This window comes from Megalobrama amblycephala, linkage group LG4, assembly GCF_018812025.1.
Source record: "Megalobrama amblycephala isolate DHTTF-2021 linkage group LG4, ASM1881202v1, whole genome shotgun sequence".
Taxonomy (NCBI): domain Eukaryota; kingdom Metazoa; phylum Chordata; class Actinopteri; order Cypriniformes; family Xenocyprididae; genus Megalobrama; species Megalobrama amblycephala.
The window spans coordinates 39,494,288-39,518,124 of record NC_063047.1 but is presented as its reverse complement, the minus strand read 5'-3'; the positions used below and the strand labels follow the sequence as shown (position 1 = coordinate 39,518,124).

The 23,837-nt window shown below is 36.8% G+C and overlaps 1 protein-coding gene across 8 annotated transcripts in view; it reads right to left on the bottom strand.

The window, feature by feature from the left end:
- The window catches only part of rasgrf2b (Ras protein-specific guanine nucleotide-releasing factor 2b), a 77,441-nt gene that overhangs the window by 31,911 nt on the left and 21,693 nt on the right, over window positions 1–23,837 (bottom strand). For all 8 annotated transcript variants that reach the window (XM_048189226.1, XM_048189227.1, XM_048189232.1 and 5 more), the window contains exons 2-9: window positions 16,740–16,846; window positions 12,439–12,586; window positions 10,762–10,851; window positions 9,217–9,470; window positions 5,011–5,090; window positions 4,479–4,672; window positions 3,865–3,974; window positions 2,850–2,968 (exon numbers count right to left, since the gene is read on the bottom strand). In XM_048189226.1, the coding sequence (XP_048045183.1) occupies window positions 2,850–2,968; window positions 3,865–3,974; window positions 4,479–4,672; window positions 5,011–5,090; window positions 9,217–9,470; window positions 10,762–10,851; window positions 12,439–12,586; window positions 16,740–16,846 (1,102 nt within the window). The remainder of the gene's footprint in view (window positions 1–2,849; window positions 2,969–3,864; window positions 3,975–4,478; window positions 4,673–5,010; window positions 5,091–9,216; window positions 9,471–10,761; window positions 10,852–12,438; window positions 12,587–16,739; window positions 16,847–23,837) is intronic.

Genomic DNA, 23,837 nt, shown 5'->3' with positions numbered 1-23,837 from the left:
TTGTTTTGTTTGTTTCTATGTGCCATGTGCTCTGATGTCTATTCTCTTAACTCTGTCTTGTTACCTGATTATTGGTTTAATTGCCCCACCTGCTCTCCCTCGTTAGGGTTTCTTTCCCTATGTATTGTCTCTGTGTGCTTAGTGCTGTGCCAGATCATCATCATACTGCTCCCTGTTGTGTCCTACCAAGTCCTGCTGCCGGTCCAGCTTTCCCCCAATTGATTGATTGATTGATTGATTGATTGATTAAAGGTCATACCTGCCTCATCACTTACCTAAAATCTGATTTAAACATTTTAACCCTTTCGCACGCAAGTTTAAAATATTCTGGCTGACCCCCCAGCGTGAGTTTTTTAAGGCGACCGTTATTTAGAACGTATCACTTTATGGTTTCCATGGTGACGCGTCATCGCTTGTTACGTGACACAGCGCAGCACTGTATGAATGATGATCTGCTTTCATTTAATTTTTCCTTTTTTATTCAAAATATTCACAGATTTGTTAACTATAGCATGAAATATCTAATATTCCGATTGCCAAATATGTGCAAGTGGATGTGTTTTGCTGTTTAAACACCTTTATAACAATCATGTTAGTTGAGCCATATGCGCTATGGGCGCCGCCATGTTAGTTTGCGCCGCACAGAGAATCTGTTGGATTTACAACACGTTAATTTATCCACTTCTCCCGAAATACATGAAAGTAAGTGAGTCGGTGAACTGGGGAAGAATAGAGTAAGCTTTAAAGTTACTTTCACAAAGTGTATCTGATATGAATAAAACGTGTTGTCTAATTATAAAGGCAAGGGTTGTTATTTCCGCTTCTATAGACATCATTGTGTATTTTACAAACTCTGTATATATTGTTTTGTTAGTACTCATGTGTATTTAAATGTCTGAAACCTAAAATAAACATTACTTGGTTGAAAACACTGCATATATGTAATATATGAAAAGCGCTGCGCGCGTCCATCTCTGGTTTAGCGTCAGCCAAAGCGCACACGAACATTTGAATTTGGCAGTTGATTACGTGATGCACTGAACGTTCTAATCACACCGGTGTGATCGTACGCTCCTGGGGCCAGACAAGATTGATCACACCGGTGTGATCGTACGCGTCAAAGGGTTAAATTAAAAATCACAACTGAATCTATTTACTTTATTAAAGGGGTGATAATCATACATTACAACATTTAATTATTTTTTTACTAATTTATCATTTTAACAATAAACATGAATACATATTAGTTATATGAACTTGAAAGGATATCATTTAAATTAATTATAATTAAAACTTTAAAAATTACCATTTTAATGTTTCCCCCTAGGATTTATAACAGTTTTTTTTTTAAGATATCCTAATAAATTTTTATCATTTATTTATTTAATTATTGCTTATACGAAAGTGCATAGGTTAACATTTCAAGAGGACAAAAACATCTTTGCTGTAGCCACATTTTAAATGCTGGAGAGATTGCAGATTTCCAGAGAAGCAAGAATTTGTCCTTTTATTTTGAAAAGGAATCAGTTTTTCATTCTTACTAAAAATGAACATTCTGGATAGATAAAGCATTTGTACTATCAATGCATGCATGACTTTTTTATTATATCACTGTATGTGGGCAGAGACAAATCAAACAGTCAAATCAATGGTCGCTGGCTTATTTCACTGGAAAATCAACAACTCACATTGACTTCAGTTATCTTTGTCACTGCAGATTGCTATATGTATGAATGACCTTTTAAAATTAGATGTCTATTGTTTATGCTGTGCCTTTAAGAAATGCTTTGTTGAATGTGAAAAGGGAAACTTATTACATACCAGATATAAGTTTTCTGCCCAATATAGTGTTTAACTCCACCATCGTTCAATAATGGCCTTTTTGCAAATCATGTATAAGCTTTATGCCGAACATCACATGAACAAACAGGACAACAGGTCTCATTGCATTCGCTTGTTGTAGAAAGTGTTAACAGCTGTATGAACTGACAATGATATCTATGGACTTTTAAGGTAATCGGCTAACATAGTTATTTATATTAATGTTGGCATATTTTAATATCTGAATGTTCGTGAGAAAAAACTTTAAGATATCAATCTGCATATGTAATGGGCATTAGTTATGCTCATCTTTGGTAGCTCCTTTGAAGGCATCTTGAGTAAAACAGCTCAAGAAGCACATACAAAAGAGCAGAACTGGAAGCGATGTAACCTGTTTTACAGACGGAAATTGCTGATGGGAATCAGGATACCAAATGATTTGAGCTGATGAGATATAGACTGGACAGAAAGAATAAGCGTACTTCTTAAATAATAAACTTAAGCCACTCTTTCATAATTTGGGGATCCTGCAGAAAGAATGCAATACGGAAGTAAAATGCATTCTGAACGATATTTCATATTGTCTTGAGCTGAAGTCATAATAATGATAAATCCTCTCACACTGGCTCATGGGGCTTTGGGTTTTAAAAATATGAGCTGAACCAAATGAAATGTCAACAACAGGAATTGCTTCCCCTGTCACTCATTCTACAAAAGAACATGAACTATGAACTATCATTGTGTGTAATGATGTCATTTCCTCTTTCACACATTCCATGCAGACCCATCCAAGTACTCGTTATTCCTGGTTTTCCTTACAGCACTGGATTCTAATACATTATAAAACACCTGACTGAAACACATCAAATACTCTGTCAATCCTGGAGACAAGGCTGTCCAATTCTGAAACCATGAAATATTCAGAGGCCGAGGGGATCAAAACAAAGTTGTTGCTGTCACTCAGGTGCTGCTTCTGCTTAAAGCAGCGTGTCAGGCAGGTGGCAGCTCGAGGTGTTAACACGACTCACCTTGTCTCACAAACGTCTGGCTGGTGTCAAGGAGGATGTCACAGCCCTCCACGATCATGCGCTCAATAGCCAGGTTTTTACGGATGTTTTCTGTGTCACTCACTTCATCGTGCATCACCCTGGAATAATGCAAACATGACACTTGTGTCACAAATGAAAATGTGAGAAATTCACCATATTACTTTTTGCCACTTTGATAAAACCGTTCTCTGACAAAGCTGTAAATGAACATGTCAGGATATAAGAAGCACTAGTGTAAGTGTAACTTATTTACAACCACTACATCAATGGCAAGTTTTAAAAAAAACGGTCAGTGGGGAATTCACTAAGCTAAAGTTACTTGTCTGCATTGTTTTGACATATTATTCTCTAAAATAATTCAAATGTAAATCAATTGTGATTGATCATCGACTGTTGCCATGATCGATTTGTTGTATTTTCAATTAATTTCGATTTACCACATGCTTTTCTACAGCCAAATAAGCGCGGTGTTATTGTTATTGTGCTGTTTTGTGAAAGAAGAAATCTTTAAGATTTACATAGAAAGAGGTGTGTTTGTTCTGAGAAAAATTACTTCATACTATTGACGCAAAGCTAATTCGCAGCATTAAACATAGTTCATCCAAAAATAAAAATTTTGTCATTATTTACTCACCATCATGTTGTTCCAAACCTGTATGATTTTTTTTCCATACAATGGAAGTCAATGGTAACCAAAACTGTTTGGTTAACGACATTATCCAAAATATCTTAATTTGTCTTCAGCAGAAAAAGTCATACATAGAGTTCAATGGTAATTACCACCATAGTTGACTAACAATGCATTCGGGAAACACACCCCAGGTTTGGAATGACTTTAAGGTGAGTAAATGATGACATAATTTTCATATTTGGGTGAACTATCCCTTTAAATGCATGGTTACACAGGTTTGTGGGTGGTTAGTGAAAAAGACAAAGGTTTTCTGCACTCAAATGCAATGTTTTTAGTGAATTCACCTCAGGGTGCATTTCTCACCTGGAGAGTTCCTCCAATTTGGACTTGGCAAATTCTAGACTTTTCCTTTCCACATGCTCATGAGGTGTATGAGCCAGTAGCTCATGGAGAGTGATGATATAACGAGGGATCTGTCAATCAATCGTATAAAGAGAGAAACACTGTAAAGAGTGAAAGCGTACAAAGAAAATGAGAGAATTTGCGCCCACAGAATGTCGCTCCATCAATCAACCGAGTTTTAAACATCCTTCGCTCCATATACAGTATGTTCGCTACTTACATATTGATGGCTAATTTGATAATGCTTTCATCCAAGAGTCTAGTATTTCAAGTACTTTCATTTAATTCTACAGATTTTACCCCAAAATTACCTCAAAAAAGTCTACAGATTCTGTCAGGAAACTGATTGCCTCGAATGTTTGAGGAATTGAGATACATCAGGATTCTACAAGTGATAAATGAGGCTCTTTTCAAAATGAGAGTTCGCTCAAATGGTTTATGGAAAACAAATTTCTTGTTTGTAGAAACACAAGCAGGCAATTCCCAGTGGCAGTTCAAATTAATTGAACAAATCGAGCTCTTCGGTGATCAGGCTAGAATTAAATAAGACACTAATGAGAGTGCGAGAGCAACACCTGAAACATGGGGTATGTGAGAAACGTTTCCAGCATCCTCCCCTCACACGCAGCGTTCGATTCATACTGCTTCAGGAGTTTGTCAAAGTCCCGGTTCTGCTTACAGTTGGCCAGAACCTGAAGACTGTACTGGTGGTTCCTCACAAACTCCTGATAGATGTTAAGCATTGGCAGCAAGATATCAAAGAGATCCGCTAAAAGGAGAAAACAAAGTCAAAGTCATTAAAAATTGATTCTTTTATTCAGAGCAGCGCTTGAAAATGCTTATCTGGGGTTTAGGATGTTGGCGGGGGTTTTGTCTGGCTACCATTGTTGCAGATGTGTGCATGTCTGTATACGGTGAGATAGGAGAAAATCAGGCGTCACTGACGGGTTTGATTGAGATGCTGTGCGTCAGCGGAAACGGCTTGTCCTTGATGTTAGTGTCACCCTGCAATGTGCTGTCTTTGTTGGTGGGGTGTTCTGAATAATAGCTGCTTCTGAGTGCAGTAATTAGCTTTCTGAGAGATAAAACGTAACCATCATGACATACCTAGAACCAGTGTAGGCCAGTTTGCTATCCTTGCCTTCAGTCCTTGATGGAATATTTCATGCAGAAACATGATTGTCTCACTGAGGACAAAAAAAAAGTGTATATCAATACAACAGCTCATTCATAATGATGAGTCAAAGGGATAGTTCAACCAAAAAAATTGTCATCACTTACCCTCAAGTTGTTCCAAACCTGTATGAGTTTCTTTCTTTTGCTGAACAGTTGACGGTAGCCATTGACATCTATAGCATTTTATGTAAGTCAATGGCTACCATCAACTGTTTGATTAGCAACATTCTTCAAACTATATTCTTTTGTGATCAACAGAAGAAAGAAACTCATACTGGTTTGAAACAACATGAGGGTGTGTAAATGATGACAATTTTTTTTATTTTGGGTGAACTATCCCTTTAAATACCACACAAAGGCAAATAAAAAGACATTTCTCACCTGTAAGCACAGTTGTATTTTGGTTGCAGTTAGGTTAAACTGCAGTACAACATTTTTAAAACATTTGTAGGATGTGTCAACACTGAGGCTCTATTTTTTATATATATTTTGGAACCCAAGCTCATTGGAAAACGTGCCTATGGCGTTAATAATGCAAAATGATATTACATTGCTTCTTGCACGTTTTGCTACACTTTCAAAGTGAAATGTCTGGTGAGTGGCATTAAAAGCTTGTTCGGTTTTATCCATATCAGGATGAATGTGAATCTGGCAACATTTTATTACATTGGTTGTTGTATATCATGGCAGTTCGGAAATGAAATGTCCCGTGAGTGGTTACGTTCGAAAATAACATACCACCAACACTAAACCTTCCCCTAAACCTAACTAATAGTGTTAACAAAAGCAAAAGTGAGATAAAAACACTCTTTGCTAAAGAAACCATACCATTTTAGTTTCCTTCCCCAAGTCTTTGAACTCTTCTATCATGACTTGAGTTTCACTGGATTCGTACACAAGTGTTATGCATACTACATCAGAAAAGTCATACATATGGAGCTGGTTATGGGATGCAAACATCATAATGTATTTGATTTCAAAAAAACATGCACTATGGTAAAAGTGTTTTAAGGACATAACCACAAGAAAATATATCTTTATTAATCAATAACACTGGTCTACAACTTTTTTAGAATTCATCTGCCTCAGAGATAAAATGTGCTATTTAGTGTTTTTTGATATGCTGATGTACATTTCATGTCTATGTATATTGTGTAGTACCTGGTACCTGTTCTGTTTATGTAAATAACACTTTAAAAAGCAGCGAAAGAGTTATGTAAATCAAATTTATTATGAAACAAAAGGCAAAAAATAGTTTATAAATACATAGTTTAGTCCTATTCAGTGTCTCATCAAGTCCTTCAAGCTTATTTGAAAACTACAGGTATGTGTGTTGAAGCAGGGTTGGAACTAAAGGTGTGTTCATGCCACGCCGTGTAGCTTGTAAGATGGGGGTTTTCTGAGAGCTCATACTTGTACACTGTAAAAAATGACCGTGATTTTAACAGTAAAAGACTGTAAAAATGCTGCGGTGAAAAACTGTCAATTGGTTTACAGAAAGTTTCCGTACTATATACGGTGAATAACTGTAATAGATCTAACGGTACATTTAATGTAATTTTACGGTAAAATACCGTTAAATTCACAGTTTTTGGAAGTGAAAAATAACAATTCATTGTAAAATTTACAGTAAAAAAAACATAAATTGGCATTCCCATAATTCCCTGCGTGACACTTCACATTTGATATATTTTTGTTGAAATAACTCTGTTTTTTCTTAGTTTTTCTCATTTTTTTCTAATCAGTTATGTACATTAGGGTTTTATGTTACATCTAATGTTGTTAAATTAATGTTTATTGCATTTTTAAAGTTTCATGCATGTTACCATGATGGTGTTTAGTGTGTGTGTGAATGACACTGTGTGCACCTTCTATATGTTAGTGTTGTCTTTCTCAGCTTGTGGAAAATCTGCTTGTGGTGAACTTTGATTCATCATGTGACTCTTATCACCACTGTGTTTGGTGACTGTCAGTGTATTATAAAGGTATAAAACAGATATTAGTACTTCATTAGGTTGGCAAATTAACATTATATCAGTTAATGAAATACGTTATTTTACCGTAAATTTAACAGATTTTTTTTTACGTTGCTACTGTATTTTTTACGGTAAAGTTCTGGCAACCACAGCTGCCGTTTTTTTACCGTAAATTTTACTGGGATTTTTTTTACAGTGTACGACATGACAGCTGTACCACCTGACTGCTGCAGATTCATTTAAGTGTTGATAGTGGTGCCAGAGAAACATACAATTCCCAGTCCGAGGACGTGAACAACTTTGAAAATAATGTCACGCTTTGTCATCTCAAGACTATGGTAATTACGACGTGTGAACGCAGCAGGGTCGTTCCGTGTCAACTCAACCAGAGGTCCCTGACTCAATTTTTTTATTTTATTAATATTTTTCTGTAGAAAGACAAACATAAATAGTGATGAAAACCAAAATATTAAATGTCACAGATTTATATTTACTGATTAATCCATTATTTTGTAGAAGGGGGTCAAAATGACAATTTTCACCTGAGATTTCGAGCAAAATTAGAAGGGGTGTAAAATGACTTTAGAAAGACGCAGCATCATTATTTTAATTTTACACAGAGATTGGTTGGTCTATTAGTAAAATCTGTTGACTTTGGCTATCTTTGTTTCATGATATGCCAGCGGTGACAGTTCAAAAATAGCAAAAAGCACTTCTTGTGTTTTTTTCCTCAAGTGTTCATGCCTGCAACTCAAGAAGTATTAAAGATATTTTATATCCTTTTAGATTCTGGTTCTTAAACTTTCCTTTTGGTATCTTCATTTTAAAGGTCTAATCTCTGTGTAAAAATAAAATAATAATGCTGCCATCTTTCTAAAGTCATTTTTACACCCCTCTAATTTAGCTCCAAATCTCACTGAAAACTGTTATTTTGACCCCCCTCTTCAAAATAGTGGATTACTCAGTAAATATACATCTGTGACATTTAACATTTTGGCTTTCATCACTATTTATCTGTCGCCCTCCAGAAAGAGTTTTGCACCCCTGCTGTATGATTTCTAGAGATGATATAGGGCAATTTGTGATGTAAGCTCTATTAAGATTGCATCATCCATGACTTCTAGGAATAACATGATGCAATTCATATTATTTTGCCTAAAAAGCAAGTACTATCCAAACCCAGTCATTCATTTATTCATAGATCCAGTCAAATATGTATCTTAGCATTTCTGGTTTAAATTGACGTCCCTTGCCTTTATTTCTCACTTATCTTCCACCATTCCCAAGTCAAGGGTCTTACATACTGACCAATAGCGTATTCTGAAAACTAGAGCCATTCAACAATTTTAAGCATCATTTTCATTCTCAGTAACCCTAAATTAGTCAAGTTTGACTACATTTATTTCAGAAACATTTTGGCTGTAGACCAGTGTAATCTGTCACTGTAATCATGATTTGTGTGAAGAGGAATAAAAGTTGTCGGTATTTTATTGCTACTAGTGCAGGGGTGTCCAAGGGCCACTGTCCTGCAGCTGACTTGTTGCCTCGCTGCACTATCTTTGGTAGCGTTTGGGCAGGAAGGCACCTCATGAAACTGATTTCGGAAAGACTTCTGAGGCAGCATAGCAAAATAGCACAAAATAGCGCAAGCTTTGGTGATAACTAAGCGAATATTTAATTACTACAATAGTAATTTCTTGTTAGAAATGACATCAAAAGTGGTAAACGTTGGTCAAAAACATACATTTACACACAAACTGACCACCAACCGCAACTTTCAGATGACATATTTATTTTTTAGCTCAAATGTCACAGAATGGAAAGCACAGGATTGTATGATATCAAAGGCAGCGAAGGATACTTCTATGCTGCCTTCAATAAATAGATCAGATAAAGATATCTCTTGAGACAGCAAGCAAAAATTTGGATTCGGACGTGCCTTGATGCCTTTCTACCTTAGAATGCGTCCTCAGAAGGCAGCATTTTTCAGTTTTCGAATTCAGCCACAATCTGCAGGTTTTTGGCCAGCTGAAACTGAAGTTAATTGCCTCTATCTGAACATTTTTGGAGTTTCACAAAAATGCAGGTAGAGGCATGTTTTTCTAATGAGCCTATGTTGATTTTTTTGAGTTTTCAAAGCCACTGAAACCAAATTACACACCTGTTAAGGAAGATGCTACTGACATCATCATGGCTTATCGGTGGTTTTTTGGAGCTGGCAGCCATTCTGAGCGGCCTCAGGAAGCAATTGACCAAGATGGAAAGCTGATGGACATACTCTGTCTCAGCCTCCACCATGTTGAAGACGATCTGGTTTCTTTTCCTCATGCTCTCAGCATGAGGAGAACAAATGTAGTCCTGCACAATAATCTTCCACTTCCTTCTACACAGCCACCCTCGCATGAAGCTCTGGACCTACAAAGATAAAGTGTGAGTTGTTTTAGTGTATCTAGGATTATTATTTGTGGCCTCTGTTTGATGAAGGAATGATGATGAGATGCACAACATCCTTATTTCATTAATTTATAAATGTTCAACAAGCCCATATCTGCATTGTTTAATTGTCCACATACTTAACTTACAGTTGCAAGAAAAAGTATGTTAACCAGAATCTGTGAAAATGTGAAAAATTTTAACAAAATAAGAGAGATCATACAAAATGCATGTTATTTTTTATTTATTACTGTCCTGAGTAAGATATTTTACACAAAAGATGTTTACATATAATCCATAAGACAAAAAATAGCTTGTCTTGTTTGTTCTGAGCAGTTAAACTGACCTCTATTCTTCAGAAAAATTCTCCAGGTCCCAAAAATTCTTCAGTTTTCCAGCATCTTTTGCATATTTGAACCCTTTCCAGCAGTGACTGTATGATTTTGAGATCCGTCTTTTCACACTGAGGACAATTGAGGGACTCAAACACAACTATTAAAAAAGATTCAAACATTCACTGATGAGAAGGAAACACGATGCATTGAGAGTCGGGGGGTGAAAACTTTTGAATAGGATGAAGATGTCTAAATTTTTCTTATTTCATTTGAATATCTTTTTTTTTTTTTTTTCATTTAGTACTGCCCTTCGGAAGCAACAGAAGATACTTGCATGTTTCCCGGAAGAAAAATTAAATACAATTTGCCATGATCTTCAAATTCGAAATGTTTTCACCCCCCATCTATTAATGCATCATGTTTTTTCTGGAGCATCAGTGAATGTTAATAGTTGTGTTTGAGTCCCTCAGTTGTCCTCAGTGTAAAAAGACGGATCTCAGAATCATTCAGTCACTGCTGGAAAGGGTTCAAATATGCAAAAGATGTTGGAAAACTGAAGAATCTGCAGGACATGGAGGATTTTTCTGAAGAACAGAGTTCAATTTAACTGCTCACAATAAACAAGGGACTCATGAACAACCATCACAAAACACAACAACAAACAGTCATAGATCGTCCCGGTAACCACACACAGTATTAAGAATCAATGGTTCACATACTTATGAATGGGGTTATTTTAATAAATTCAGCTATTTTTTGTCTTGTGGACCATATGTAAACATCTTTCATGTAAAATATCTTACTCAGGACAGTACTGAATAAAAAATAACATGCATTTTGTATTATCTCCCTTATTTTGTTAAAATTATTCACATTTTCACAGATTCTGCAAGTGGTTCACATACTTTTTCTTGCAACTGTATAATGAAGTTCTTTACCTTTTTGATTTTTTTTATATCAGGATCCTCTTCTTCCTGGTATATGTGGTAGGGGCGCATTCTTTCCTTAGTTTTGTTCAAGGCTACAATCTTTAAGAGAGAACAAAATACAACATTACAATGTGCAGAACACGTGAGAAGGGAAATTGGTGGAGGTGACTGTCAAAACAATTGGGCTGCAAATGGACGCAGTGATTATAATTTGACAACTCAGATAATGCTGGGGTATTTAGCGCTTATCCCTCTCAATGAATCAGCATGTCATAAATTTGGGTCATGGAGACCCTGTGTGGGTGCTGGCACATCAGATAACCATCTTAACTTCCTCTCCATGGACAATTTCCTTCCTTCATTCAACAGCCTTCATCAAAAAGCTCTCTCACCAAGCCTTTATCAGGCATTTACTCTGGATGCAAATAGGTTAAATGCCCTGCAGCGTATCTGCCAGTATGTGTGGTCCACAGACTGCTGGCACAAGCCAAAGACTTCAGTTTATTGAAGTGCTATTGCACACTCTAGATACTAACAGTCATGTTTGTAATTTATTCTTTTCTTTCTTTTTTATTAAGTGTTAGTTTGGAATAACAAAAATCCTTTCATCTTATCTGAAGGCTTTCATCGCTAGTCTTTGCTTTAAGAGGATGATGGTAATGTTTCCTTAATCTGGTTTTACTGCCATCTTATAACATGCAAAATTTATGTTATTTCATTTTTTTACAACAATAAAAAAAAATTATACATTATTCCATAATGAAAAGAATCACATATGAAAATGCAGCATTTACACAGAATGTATAGTATTTGAGAATATCTTTATGTATCTTATGCTTTATGTAAGCAATATAAATGTTTTTCTACAATATGGGGGTGTGACTCTGTAGTAGTTGTTAAAACTGAAAGTATTTTTTTAATTTTCTCCTCATAAAATATTCATAACTCACAATGAGTATAAATGCAGATGTTTCTGTTTAAAACAACAAAGCATTGCATTTATGGCTTCATCATTTATTCATAGACGAATACTACTGACACTACAACAAAAGTGGATTTTATGACCATTTCTATTATTCACCAGACCTATGTCTATGCAAAGAAATAGCACAAGGAAAATAACATCAATAACAATTATAGAGAGAGAGAGAGAGAGAGAGAGAGAGAGAGAGAGAGAGAGAGAGAAAGAACAAACATTGACCACTAAGTATAATGAGCTTAATTAAGATTACACATTCCTCATTGCTTTGCATTGATTTATTCTCTGAATCATGTGTTCACATGCCACTGACCCTGCAATGTCAATAATGGGGCATAATTCTTGTCCCCATGGCGACTGGGCCAATGGGGAGGATAATTCCCTGGTAACACAACTAGGGAACAGATAAGGTGCAGAGCCTGAGAGATGCTCTGTGGCACACTGGGATTGAATATGTTGCTGGTAACCTTAATCACAAAAAGAAATATACTGGAAAAAGCAATATGAGAAAAGTAAACCTACAGTAAAACTCCATATCAGGATTGTGTCAATCTATGTAAGTCACAAATGCTTTTAGTAATGCAACATTTTGGAGACCTGCACTGTTATTAGATTAATGGGATCTAGAGTGGTTCACTGATTCATAAAATTGGACCACACATTGGAAAACAGCCCATTAAATGGCACAGCTCAAGCATATACATTACCTCAGCTTTAAGCCTCTCAATCTCTGTGTCTTGGTCTTCCAGTTGTGTGCGGAGCTGATTGGCTGCCACCTTCTCTGTCTCCACAATCTGCACCAGGTGGATGTATTTCTGCATAAGAACCTCACGCTCAATGATGATGTCGGAGTAGCTGAGATGAAAATGACAGGGTTAATTAATGAGATTTCAGAAGTAGGAGTTTATATATGCCTGGTTTCATTTAGCAGAGCTCAACAATAAGAATGGTAAGTTGAAGGAACTGCCACTATCGGCAAATTGTACTCACTGGAGAGCCAAGTAAAATGGGTGGAGGTTGACCTAGTCCAGCTCCACCTCTGTGGATCTAAGAGGTGGAGCTTAACTTAATTAGGTTTAGGGATTAGGGTTGATGTTAGGGTTTGTGTGTGGTTGGGCTTTCTCCAACAACTAGGTCCAGAAAGGGGGAGCTGGACGTCAAGCTCCACTGGCTCTGCAGTGAGCAGCATCTCACTATTGGGCAACTTATATTTGTCGCTATAGGGGCTTTTGCACCGGGTAGCTCTAAGAACTCAGTAATCGGAACTAGCCACTATGATAGTTCCCCAAGAACTAACTAGAAGAACACAGGTAAACGCCGTTATCGCTGTTTTCCGTGTTCGTGAAGTACAAACCTGATTCCAAAAAAGTTGGGACACTGTACAAATTGTGAATAAAAAAGGAATGCAATAATTTACAAATCTCATAAACTTATATTTTATTCACAATAGAATATAGATAACATATCATATATTAAAATGTCATGCCAAATATCGGCTCATTTTGGATTTCATGAGAGCTACACATTCCGAAAAAGTTGGGACAGGTAGCAATAAGAGGCCGGAAAAGTTAAATGTACATATAAGGAACAGCTGGAGGACCAATTTGCAATTTATTAGGTCTTGGCAACATGATTGGGTATAAAAAGAGCCTCTCAGAGTGGCAGTGTCTCTCAGAAGTCAAGATGGGCAGAAGATCACCAATTCCCCCAATGCTGCGGCAAAAAATAGTGGAGCAATATCAGAAAGGAGTTTCTCAGAGAAAAATTGGAAAGAGTTTAAAGTTATCATCATCTACAGTGCATAATATCATCCAAAGATTCAGAGAATCTGGAACAATCTCTGTGCGTAAGGGTCGAGGCCGGAAAACCATACTGGATGCCCGTGATCTTCGGGCCCTTAGACGGCACTGCATCACATACAGGAATGCTACTGTAATGGACATCACAACATGGGCTCAGGAATACTTCCAGAAAACATTGTCGGTGAACACAATCAACCGTGCCATTCGCCGTTGCCGGCTAAAACTCTATAGGTCAAAAAATAAGCCATATCTAAACATGATCCAGAAGCACAGGTGTTTTCTCTGGGCCAAGGCTCATTTAAAATGGACTGTGGCAAAGTGAAAAACTGTTCTGTGGTCAGACGAATCAAAATTTGAAGCTCTTTTTGGAAAACTGGGACGCCATGTCATCCGGACTAAAGAGGACAAGGACAACCCAAGTTGTTATCAGTGCTCAGTTCAGAAGCCTGCATCTCTGATGGTATGGGGTTGCATGAGTGCGTGTGGCATGGGCAGCTTACACATCTGGAAAGGCACCATCAATGCTGAAAGGTATATCCAAGTTCTAGAACAACATATGCTCCCATCCAGACGTCGTCTCTTTCAGGGAAGACCTTGCATTTTCCAACATGACAATGCCAGACCACATACTGCATCAATTACAACATCATGGCTGTGTAGAAGAAGGATCCGGGTACTGAAATGGCCAGCCTGCAGTCCAGATCTTTCACCCATAGAAAACATTTGGTGCATCATAAAGTGGAAGATGCGACAAAGAAGACCTAAGACAGTTGAGCAACTAGAAGCCTGTATTAGACAAGAATGGGACAACATTCCTATTCCTAAACTTGAGCAACTTGTCTCCTCAGTCCCCAGATGTTTGCAGAAAAAGAAGAGCTGATGCCAAACAGTGGTAAACATGGCCTTGTCCCAACTTTTTTGAGATGTGTTGATGCCATGAAATTTAAAATCAACTTATTTTTCCCTTAAAATTATACATTTTCTCAGTTTAAACATTTGATATGTCATCTATGTTGTATTCTGAATAAAATATTGAACTTTGAAACTTCCACATCATTGCATTCTGTTTTTATTCACAATTTGTACAGTGTCCCAACTTCTTTGGAATCGGGTTTGTAAATATGTTTACATGGCTTTTTAAAAATGCCAGGTGCCGGTGTTTGACATGCATTTGGCCAATCAATATACACTTACGTCACTGGTAGTTCCTATAGTGCTGGTTTAGACCCTACTCTGAAGTAGGAGCTAATTTAGTTCCCCCAAAAGGAGCTCCTAGATCTAATAGTTCCTAGTTCCTGCAGTGCGAACATGGCAAAAACCGGGTACTTCCGCCAACAGTTCAAGGAACTATGAAAAGGTTCCTCTGGTGCGAAAGCCCCTTATATCTTAACTTATTCATGTTTTTTTCCCCCAAACAATATGTCACATCTAGCTGGATAAAAAATAGATCAGTTTTTGTAAAAAAATTACAAGAATTATTATTATTATTTTTTAAAAACATCAGTTAGCCTAGGTTGAAAATTATAAACATATCACCATACCATCATTTTCCAGTGTGTTTATGACATTATTGGTGTTATGAATTCAAATTATAGCTTTAAATGATAATTTCCAGATATAATTGGAAAATGAAAAATGTTTTAAAATGTTTAAAAATTAAAATAAAACATGAAAAATTATATTTCAAAAAATGCAACCAAAATATGATGCAAAAATAACAAGACATGTATCATTTATTGTTGTAGGGCCTATGTTTTTATGGTGCACTAAGTGTGCCACACTTTGTCTCTACCTATTGTCCAAGATTTATTTCCAGTTACATTTAAATGAACAATGTTGGCCTGTTTGAATAAAGTCCAATGTGTCCTGTCCAGATGTTCACAGGCACATCTGCTCATGGGCACCCAATAATCCTTTAGATTCAGCCCATCACCCCAGTGACGCAATACAAATGTACACTGCGTGTGGCTTGTGTATAAATCTGTATAGGGAGTATAAATCTCTGGAGTGCATGTGAGTGCTTTAAATCTCAGAGGGTTTTTGTGTCTACAGAATATCATGTGCATGTGTGTGTGTGTGTGTGTGTGTGTGTGTGTGTGTGTGTGTGTGTGTGTGTGTGTGTGTGTGCGTGCTTCTGTGACATATCAGGACACAAATTTGTATAATGATATGGGTATGACATAGGTATTACAAGGAGATGGTGACTTATGAGGACATTACTCATCCCCATTTTTCAAAAGTCTTATAAATCATACAGAATGAGTAAGTAAAAATGTGCACAGTTTCTTGTGATGGGTAGGTTTAGGTGTAGGGGTAGTGTAGGGCGATAGAAAATATGGTTTGTACAGTATAAAATTACGCCTATGGAATGTCCCCCCAATTCACAAAAACGTGTGTGTGGTGTGTTTTCTAATGTAGCTTTCTAATAAACCTGGAATTGTATACTTTAAATACTGCTGGCTCAGAGTCAATAAATCTATTGTTAACAAATATAAAATTACCAAGTACAGCAACAAATAATATGGAAAATAAATAAATAAGCTTAAATAAAGAAATAAAGGACATAAAGGGGGAGATAAACAAAAGGGAAATTTTAATAAAATAAAAGAAAAAATTAAATTCAAAATTGCTTCAAGAATTTTTTTTTAAAAAATGCTAAAAGAAAACTGTCCCACTAGACCTACTAAGTTACTAAAAAGTTTTTAACTTGCTAAAAAAGTCTTATTTTGCCTATGGCACTAAGTGAGACAAGACTGGTGCGCCCTCAAAAACCAAAAAATTAGTACAAGACGCCTCTGGCAACAGTGATTCCACAATCTGAAATGAAAGCTTAATATTCAGCCTTGCTCTAAGGCAGATCTGTGATACAACAAATAAAGCAGTTTAAGCTTTCTTTAGAGATTTGTCTCTTGGAGATGAGATATAAAACAAAATTTTATCTTAGGCTGCACATCTGAGCACCAAGGAGAGAGGAACAACAGTGCTGTCAACCTCAGTGCAGCTTATTTGTTGCTGTGCTGCTCTGCAGTGACAGGGATAAATGCACAATGCGCTTGACTTAACCCGCTCTGATATGTCTCTTTCTTATTATGATGATTTTATTCTTTCAGCCTGAGAGCAAAGCTTCTTTAGCGCTGCTAAACATTATCCTTGACTGAGTAGGATACAAAAACAAATATACAAATACACACACTGCTGCATTATACCTGGCCTGCAGTATGGCCTCCACCCATTCATCACAGTCTGACTCCTCCTCCGTCCGCAGCTCCAGAGGCTTCTGTCCATCATGCCCGAAGATGACAAGGAAATAATGCTGAAAAATAGACAGATAGAAACAAATTAAGAAGTTCGCAGACCTATACAAGCCTGTGTGTGTGTTTTGAATCTACTGAACTTCAATTTGTACTTTGCCACAAATAGTGTGCTTTGGTGTCCAATTTTAAAACATTAGAGGCACAACTGATGTGGGGGTTTTTTTCCATCATAAAAACTATTAGATATGTTAAATAAACTATTATCTTGCATAAAAGTAACTTAGCATTGCTAAGTTATTTTAAACTAATCTAATGTCTGTGTTCTGTCTACTTAAAATGGTAATTTTGGCCTTTCCTACCTTGTTGGATACCAATTAACTGTATTCAACAAGTCAAACAACGTCACAGTCTTGACATAATCTGCTGAATATATTTTGTCATTTTTACTTCATTTTAATTTTAAAACTCCCACATTTTTCCACATCCTTCTTAGTATCAATTTTTACCCTTTTAAAAATATATACATTCCTTAAAAATGATGACACTCAGGACCGTACACATCATGTAGATCCTTTCTACAGAATGAGAATGAGAAGATAAATACAAACCCGATTCCAAAAAAGTTGGGACACTGTACAAATTGTGAATAAAAACAGAATGCAATGATGTGGAAGTTTCAAATTTCAATATTTTATTCAGAATACAACATAGATGACATATCAAATGTTTAAACTGAGAAAATGTATCATTTTAAGGGAAAAATAAGTTGATTTTAAATTTCATGGCATCAACACATCTCAAAAAAGTTGGGACAAGGCCATGTTTACCACTTAGTGGCATCCCCTCTTCTTTTTCTGCAAACATCTGGCGACTGAGGAGACAAGTTGCTCAAGTTTATTAATAGGAATGTTGTCCCATTCTTGTCTAATACAGGCTTCTAGTTGCTCAACTGTCTTAGGTCTTCTTTGTCGCATCTTCCTCTTTATGATGCGCCAAATGTTTTCTATGGGTGAAAGATCTGGACTGCAGGCTGGCCATTTCAGTACCCGGATCCTTCTTCTACGCAGCCATGATGTTGTAATTGATGCAGTATGTGCTCTGGCATTGTCATGTTGGAAAATGCAAGGTCTTCCCTGAAAGAGACGACGTCTGGATGGGAGCATATGTTGTTCTAGAACTTGGATATACCTTTCAGCATTGATGGTGCCTTTCCAGATGTGTAAGCTGCCCATGCCACACGCACTCATGCAACCCCATACCATCAGAGATGCAGGCTTCTGAACTGAGCGCTGATAACAACTTGGGTTGTCCTTGTCCTCTTTAGTCCGGATGACATGGCGTCCCAGTTTTCCAAAAAGAACTTCAAATTTTGATTCGTCTGACCACAGAACAGTTTTCTACTTTGCCACAGTCCATTTTAAATGAGCCTTGGCCCAGAGAAAATGCCTGCGCTTTTGGATCATGTTTAGATATGGCTTCTTTTTTGGTCTGTAGAGTTTTAGCCGGCAACGGCGAATGGCACGGTGGATTGTGTTCACCGACAATGTTTTCTGGAAGTATTCCTGAGCCCATGTTGTCATTTCCATTACAGTAGCATTCCTGTATGTGATGCAGTGCCGTCTAAGGGACCGAAGATCACGGGCATCCAGTATGGTTTTCCGGCCTTGACCCTTACGCACAGAGATTGTTCCAGATTCTCTGAATCTTTGGATGATATTATGTACTGTAGATGATGATAACTTCAAACTCTTTGCAATTTTTCTCTGAGAAACTCCTTTCTGATATTGCTCCACTATTTTTCACCACAGCATTGGGGGAATTGGTGATCCTCTGCCCATTTTGACTTCTGAGAGACACTGCCACTCTGAGAGGCTCTTTTTATACCCAATCATGTTGCAAATTGACCTAATAAGTTGCAAACTGGTCCTCCAGCTGTTCCTTATATGTACATTTAACTTTTCCGGCCTCTTATTGCTACCTGTCCCAACTTTTTTGGAATGTGTAGCTCTCATGAAATCCAAAATGAGCCAATATTTTGCATGACATTTCAAAATGTCTCACTTTCAATATTTGATATGTTATCTATATTCTACTGTGAATAAAATATAAGTTTATGAGATTTGTAAATTATTGCATTCCTTTTTTTATTCACAATTTGTACAGTGTCCCAACTTTTTTGGAATTGGGTTTGTAAACAATCTAGGTTTTTACACAAATTGCAGTGTTCAATTCATTTGTCAAACTCATCCTTCATCCTTTTTACCAAGTATTTTATTTTTATGGCTAGAAATGCACTTGCAAAAAATAATTGAAAATAATATAGCTCATATAATATTTAGTTTAACCTCCTGAGGTCAAACTATCTGGCCAAATATAATTCATTTTTCAAGAGTTTCAGACGTTATTTTGTATCTTATTTTTGTCTAAACTCTAAAATATGAAGAATAGAATAGTGTTATGCCGACCCCAAGCAAAACAACAACCACAAAAGGCCTGCTTTTAGATATTCTTATCAGCCTGCTCTATATTACAAACTCATAGAAACATCAAGCTTAAACTGCCAGCACACAGATGCTGACAAGCTCTGTGAAATAAAACAGGTACAGGGTTATGAGAGTCTGAGCACTGGCTTGAGGCCATCTGAAAGGCAAATAAACACATGCAGCCGCTTAACAGCAGGTGCGAGAGGAGTTGAATCAGCTATTGTCATAATGACCTGAGGGAAAATGCGAAATGAGCTGGTTAGCATGTGTGTGTTCACAGTGATATTAGCAAACGCCTTCGCAAGCTTTAAAATGTCACATACAGGGGTTCGACAATGAAACTGAAACACCTGGTTATAGATAACAATTTATTAGTATGGTGTAAGGCCTCCTTTTGCAGCCAATACAGCATCAATTCATCTTGGGAATGACAAGTCCTTCACAGTGGCCAGGGGGATTTTGAGCCATTCCTCTTCCAGAACAGGTCACGTAATGCTGGTGGAGGAAAATATTTTCTGGCTTGCTCCTCCAAAACACTCTAAAGTGACTCAAACAAATTTAGATCTGGTGACTATGCAGGCCATGGGAGATGTTCACATTTACTTTTATGTTCATCGAATCATTCTGTCACAAATCTTGCTGTGTGCATTGGTACATTATCATTCTGATACACAGCACCCCCTTCAAGGTACAATGTTTGAGCCATTAAGTGCTTCCAGAATGCTTCGGTAGTCCTTGGCAGTGACGCGCCCATCAAGCACAGTAGGGAATGCCATGATATTGCAGCCCAAACCATCACTGATCCACCCCCGTGCTTCACTCTGGGCATGCAACAGTCCGGGTGATAAGCTTCTTTGGGGCTTCTCCAAACCATAACTGGGGAATCTGGACTCATCAGAGAATAATATATGTTTCACATTGTCCACAGCCCAAGATTTGCACTGTTGGAACCAATGAAAACAACATTTGGCATTGGCATGATCGACCAAAGTTTTGGCTATACCAGCCTGACCATAAATATTAGCTCCCAACAAACAGTTTTGGTGGAAACCGGATGCACATTTAATTCTGCGGTGAATTAGATGTCTGTGGTTTTTTAATGTTTTTTGGACACAATCCCTTTTAGACAGCTTCCTCATGCGTCGACAGTTACTTCTGTTGGATATGGTTCATCCTACATGGTGGTATGCCGACATTACCCGGGATACCATGGCTCTTGATACACCACAAAGACTTGCTGTCCTGGGCACAGATAAGCCAGAGAGAGACGCAACCAACAATTCGCCTTTTTTTGAACTCTGATATGTTTCCCATTATGTTGTGTGGATTGCAATATTTTATGTACAGCTGTGCTATTGCTCTGCTAATTCAAACTTCACACTCTGCTCTTACTGATGGAATGTAAAATCTGTGCAGATTGGCCACCAGGCTGCGCATATATAGGTGTGAAACTTCCAACACTATATTGGCCAGTGTTTCAGTTTCATTGTCCAACCCCTGTACATTTTATTGCAGATTCACTGCTTGCACATAATGTGTAATATGTAAATATGAGGGGAATATGTAAAAAAATAAATACACAATTAAAAAATGAAATAGAATAAAGTCTGTACTTTCTACTTGAAAAAAATACATAGGGGAATATATAGGGGAATGAACTATACTGCAATCTTGTGTATCCATAAAAACTGATTCTGATTCAAAGAGATTTTTTAATGAAATATCAACTACATCAAGGCATTTGCAGTACTAACCACAGCCTGACATCTGGAAAAGAAAAAAAATTAAGTGAGGTTTGGCCTTTTGCAGACAATGAAATGCACCATCACTTCCAAAAAAAAAAAAAAAAAAAAAAAAAAAAAAAAAAAAAATCTTCTGATGGTATTCAGCTGACACCGAGAGAAAGCAATCACAGCCTAAATGCATGAAAGCTGATCATTTCCATCCCTAAGTGGCTGAATTAGCATACACTTAGAATCCAGTGGGAAATAAGCCTAAGATATATACAGGTACTGTAATTAATTATCACAAGTTTATTTATTTATACAAGGCATCGTTATGCATATCAATCCAATCTGCTAATGAAAAGGTTGTGGGGTCAGAATGCAGAACATATTGCATTTGTTTGTGTATCTGATGTTTACATTTATTTATTTCACATCAGCAGCTGATGCTAATGAAACAAGCTACTACAGCTGGTCATGCAACAAGAAACACATAAAGCTCCACTCGTTGCTCTTTGAGTCATCACTGGATTCATGAGGAGGGAGACAAAATACAGTACAAATAACTTATTCAGTTTGTGATAACCATGTATATGTCAGAGATATAAAGATCTTTGTGCGTCAGCTTGTTTACAGATGTGCATATGCGTCCAGTATATGTATGTACACATATTTAAGCGTAAAACCGCAGTTGAAGTCAAGTTCAAGGGATTAAGCGTTCAGCATTTTCTAGCACAGACAGGCATGAGAGGCCTTATGTAACCCTCCCTCGATCTATTTACAGTCTCCCAGGCTGGCTGCCTCTCTGGACGTCCTCCTGCGCTCCTCTCTAGGCGTTTAAGTTGCATGTAAACAGAAGGATAAAATCAGCACAAGGCATTTTTATGACCTCCCAATACATGCTCAAAACCAAGATTGCTTTGTAAGATATTGGTGAACCTAGCAGAATGCACTTAAATATCTAAATGTACTTATGGACCCTTTTTACAGACTATTAATTTGTTAACGTTAGTAAACATTAGTAAACTAATAGTTGGTAAAAATCTAATTGTTCATGTTATTTCACAGTGCATTAACAAATGTTAACAAAAACAACATTTACTGTCTTAGTAAATGCTGAAATTAACATTGACTAAGATTAATAAATTCTGCAGAACTATTGTTCATTGTAGTTCGTGTTGTCATGTGGTTCCAATTTAGCCAGAATGTTTATTAAACAACTAAAACAAAGGCAATACAAAACAAGAGGGCAAAAACGTAACAGCTTCACACGAAAATACTGGACAGTGACTGGAACAAAACTGAGGGCTTAAATACAAAGGAGATAACCATCTGAACAAGAAACAGGTACGCAAAGCAATCAGAAACAATGGCTGTGTCCGAAATCACCCCCTATACCCTATACTATTCTCTACCCTAGTCCACTAATATAGTTCACTTGAGGGAGTGAATTAAAAGGAGTGAGTGAATTCAGACACTGAGTGTGCCGAAAGAGCTGCCGCTTTTGTTTGTTTTATATTACGCTGTAGCCAAATTGGACCAGCGGTTTGAAATATGGATGGATGGATGGCACGACCCTCACAGTGCATTATGGGTATTTTCTTGCAGTATAGCATACAGTGGTTGTACACTCATTATTAAGGTGAATTGTGAAATTGAATAAGTGCTCTCGATAACGTCCACTATGGTTTTGGACACCATTACAAATGGCTTTCCTCTCAAATAGTGCCCTATTTAAGGGTATAGGGGGTGATTTCGGATACAGCCCCTGACAACAAACTAAGGCATAATCAACCTAGGGATCAGAAAATTGGGAAAATAGGGAACAAAGGAAACACAGAGAATCAATGAAATGCAAACTAAAAGTCCATAAAACAGAACATAAACCTGACACTAATATAGTTAACTAATGTAAACAAATGAAACCTTATTGTAAAGTGTTACTGAATATCAAAAGATTTTTCAAACAATGGACTAGAGTCTATGAGCAGCCTTGGTGACAGGATGAGATAAAAACAAAGTCAAAATAAATAGACAGACATCAGAGTTAATACACAACTCAATATTACATCTCTGCAATCATAAGCCCTGGAGCGTCTTTTAAATGGTCTATCAATGCTCTTGTGTATGATACTTCCTGCAGTAACAGGAAGCAAGTAATTTGCTCAAACTCCTAACATTTACTAAGGAAGGCAATCAGATTTTTCACAAAAAGAAGATCCAGAAATGAAATCATGAAAAATCTTTTTTTCACAAAAGCATTATTCTTTTAATTTGCATCTAACAGTAAAACATATTTAGTAATACAAAAATGCAATGAAATACAAAAACAAAAGAGTGGGTAGATAAAAGTTTGTCATTTTCAAAGGTGAAAAGAATACAAATAAAAGGTATTGGAAAAATACAGAGAAGTTTTTATGCCCTGCAAAAATTCAACATTTGGTTTTCAGTGATTTATTCTACATTATTATTATTTAGTCTTGAGTGCATAAGTAAGAAACTATAAACCAAGCAGTAATATTTTGCATTATACACCATTTTTAGCATTAGTGTGTTTATGAATTTATGTTTTATAAGTTATAGCAGTATCATTTTCAGCTTGTTGCAAATTTTGCATTTTGTAAAGAAAATAATTTTATTAAATCTTTTTTTATTAAACAACATAAATATGTTTAGCAAATATAAGGATAAACTGAAACAAAGATCATTCTGCTGTGGTGGGGTCAGAGCAAACTAATAATCAGAACTACTGGCCCAGAAAAAAGCAGAAAAAAATGTCTTATCCTTATCAGAGACATGTTTTGACATCAAAATATAAACAGACATGGCGCAAAACGCAAGAA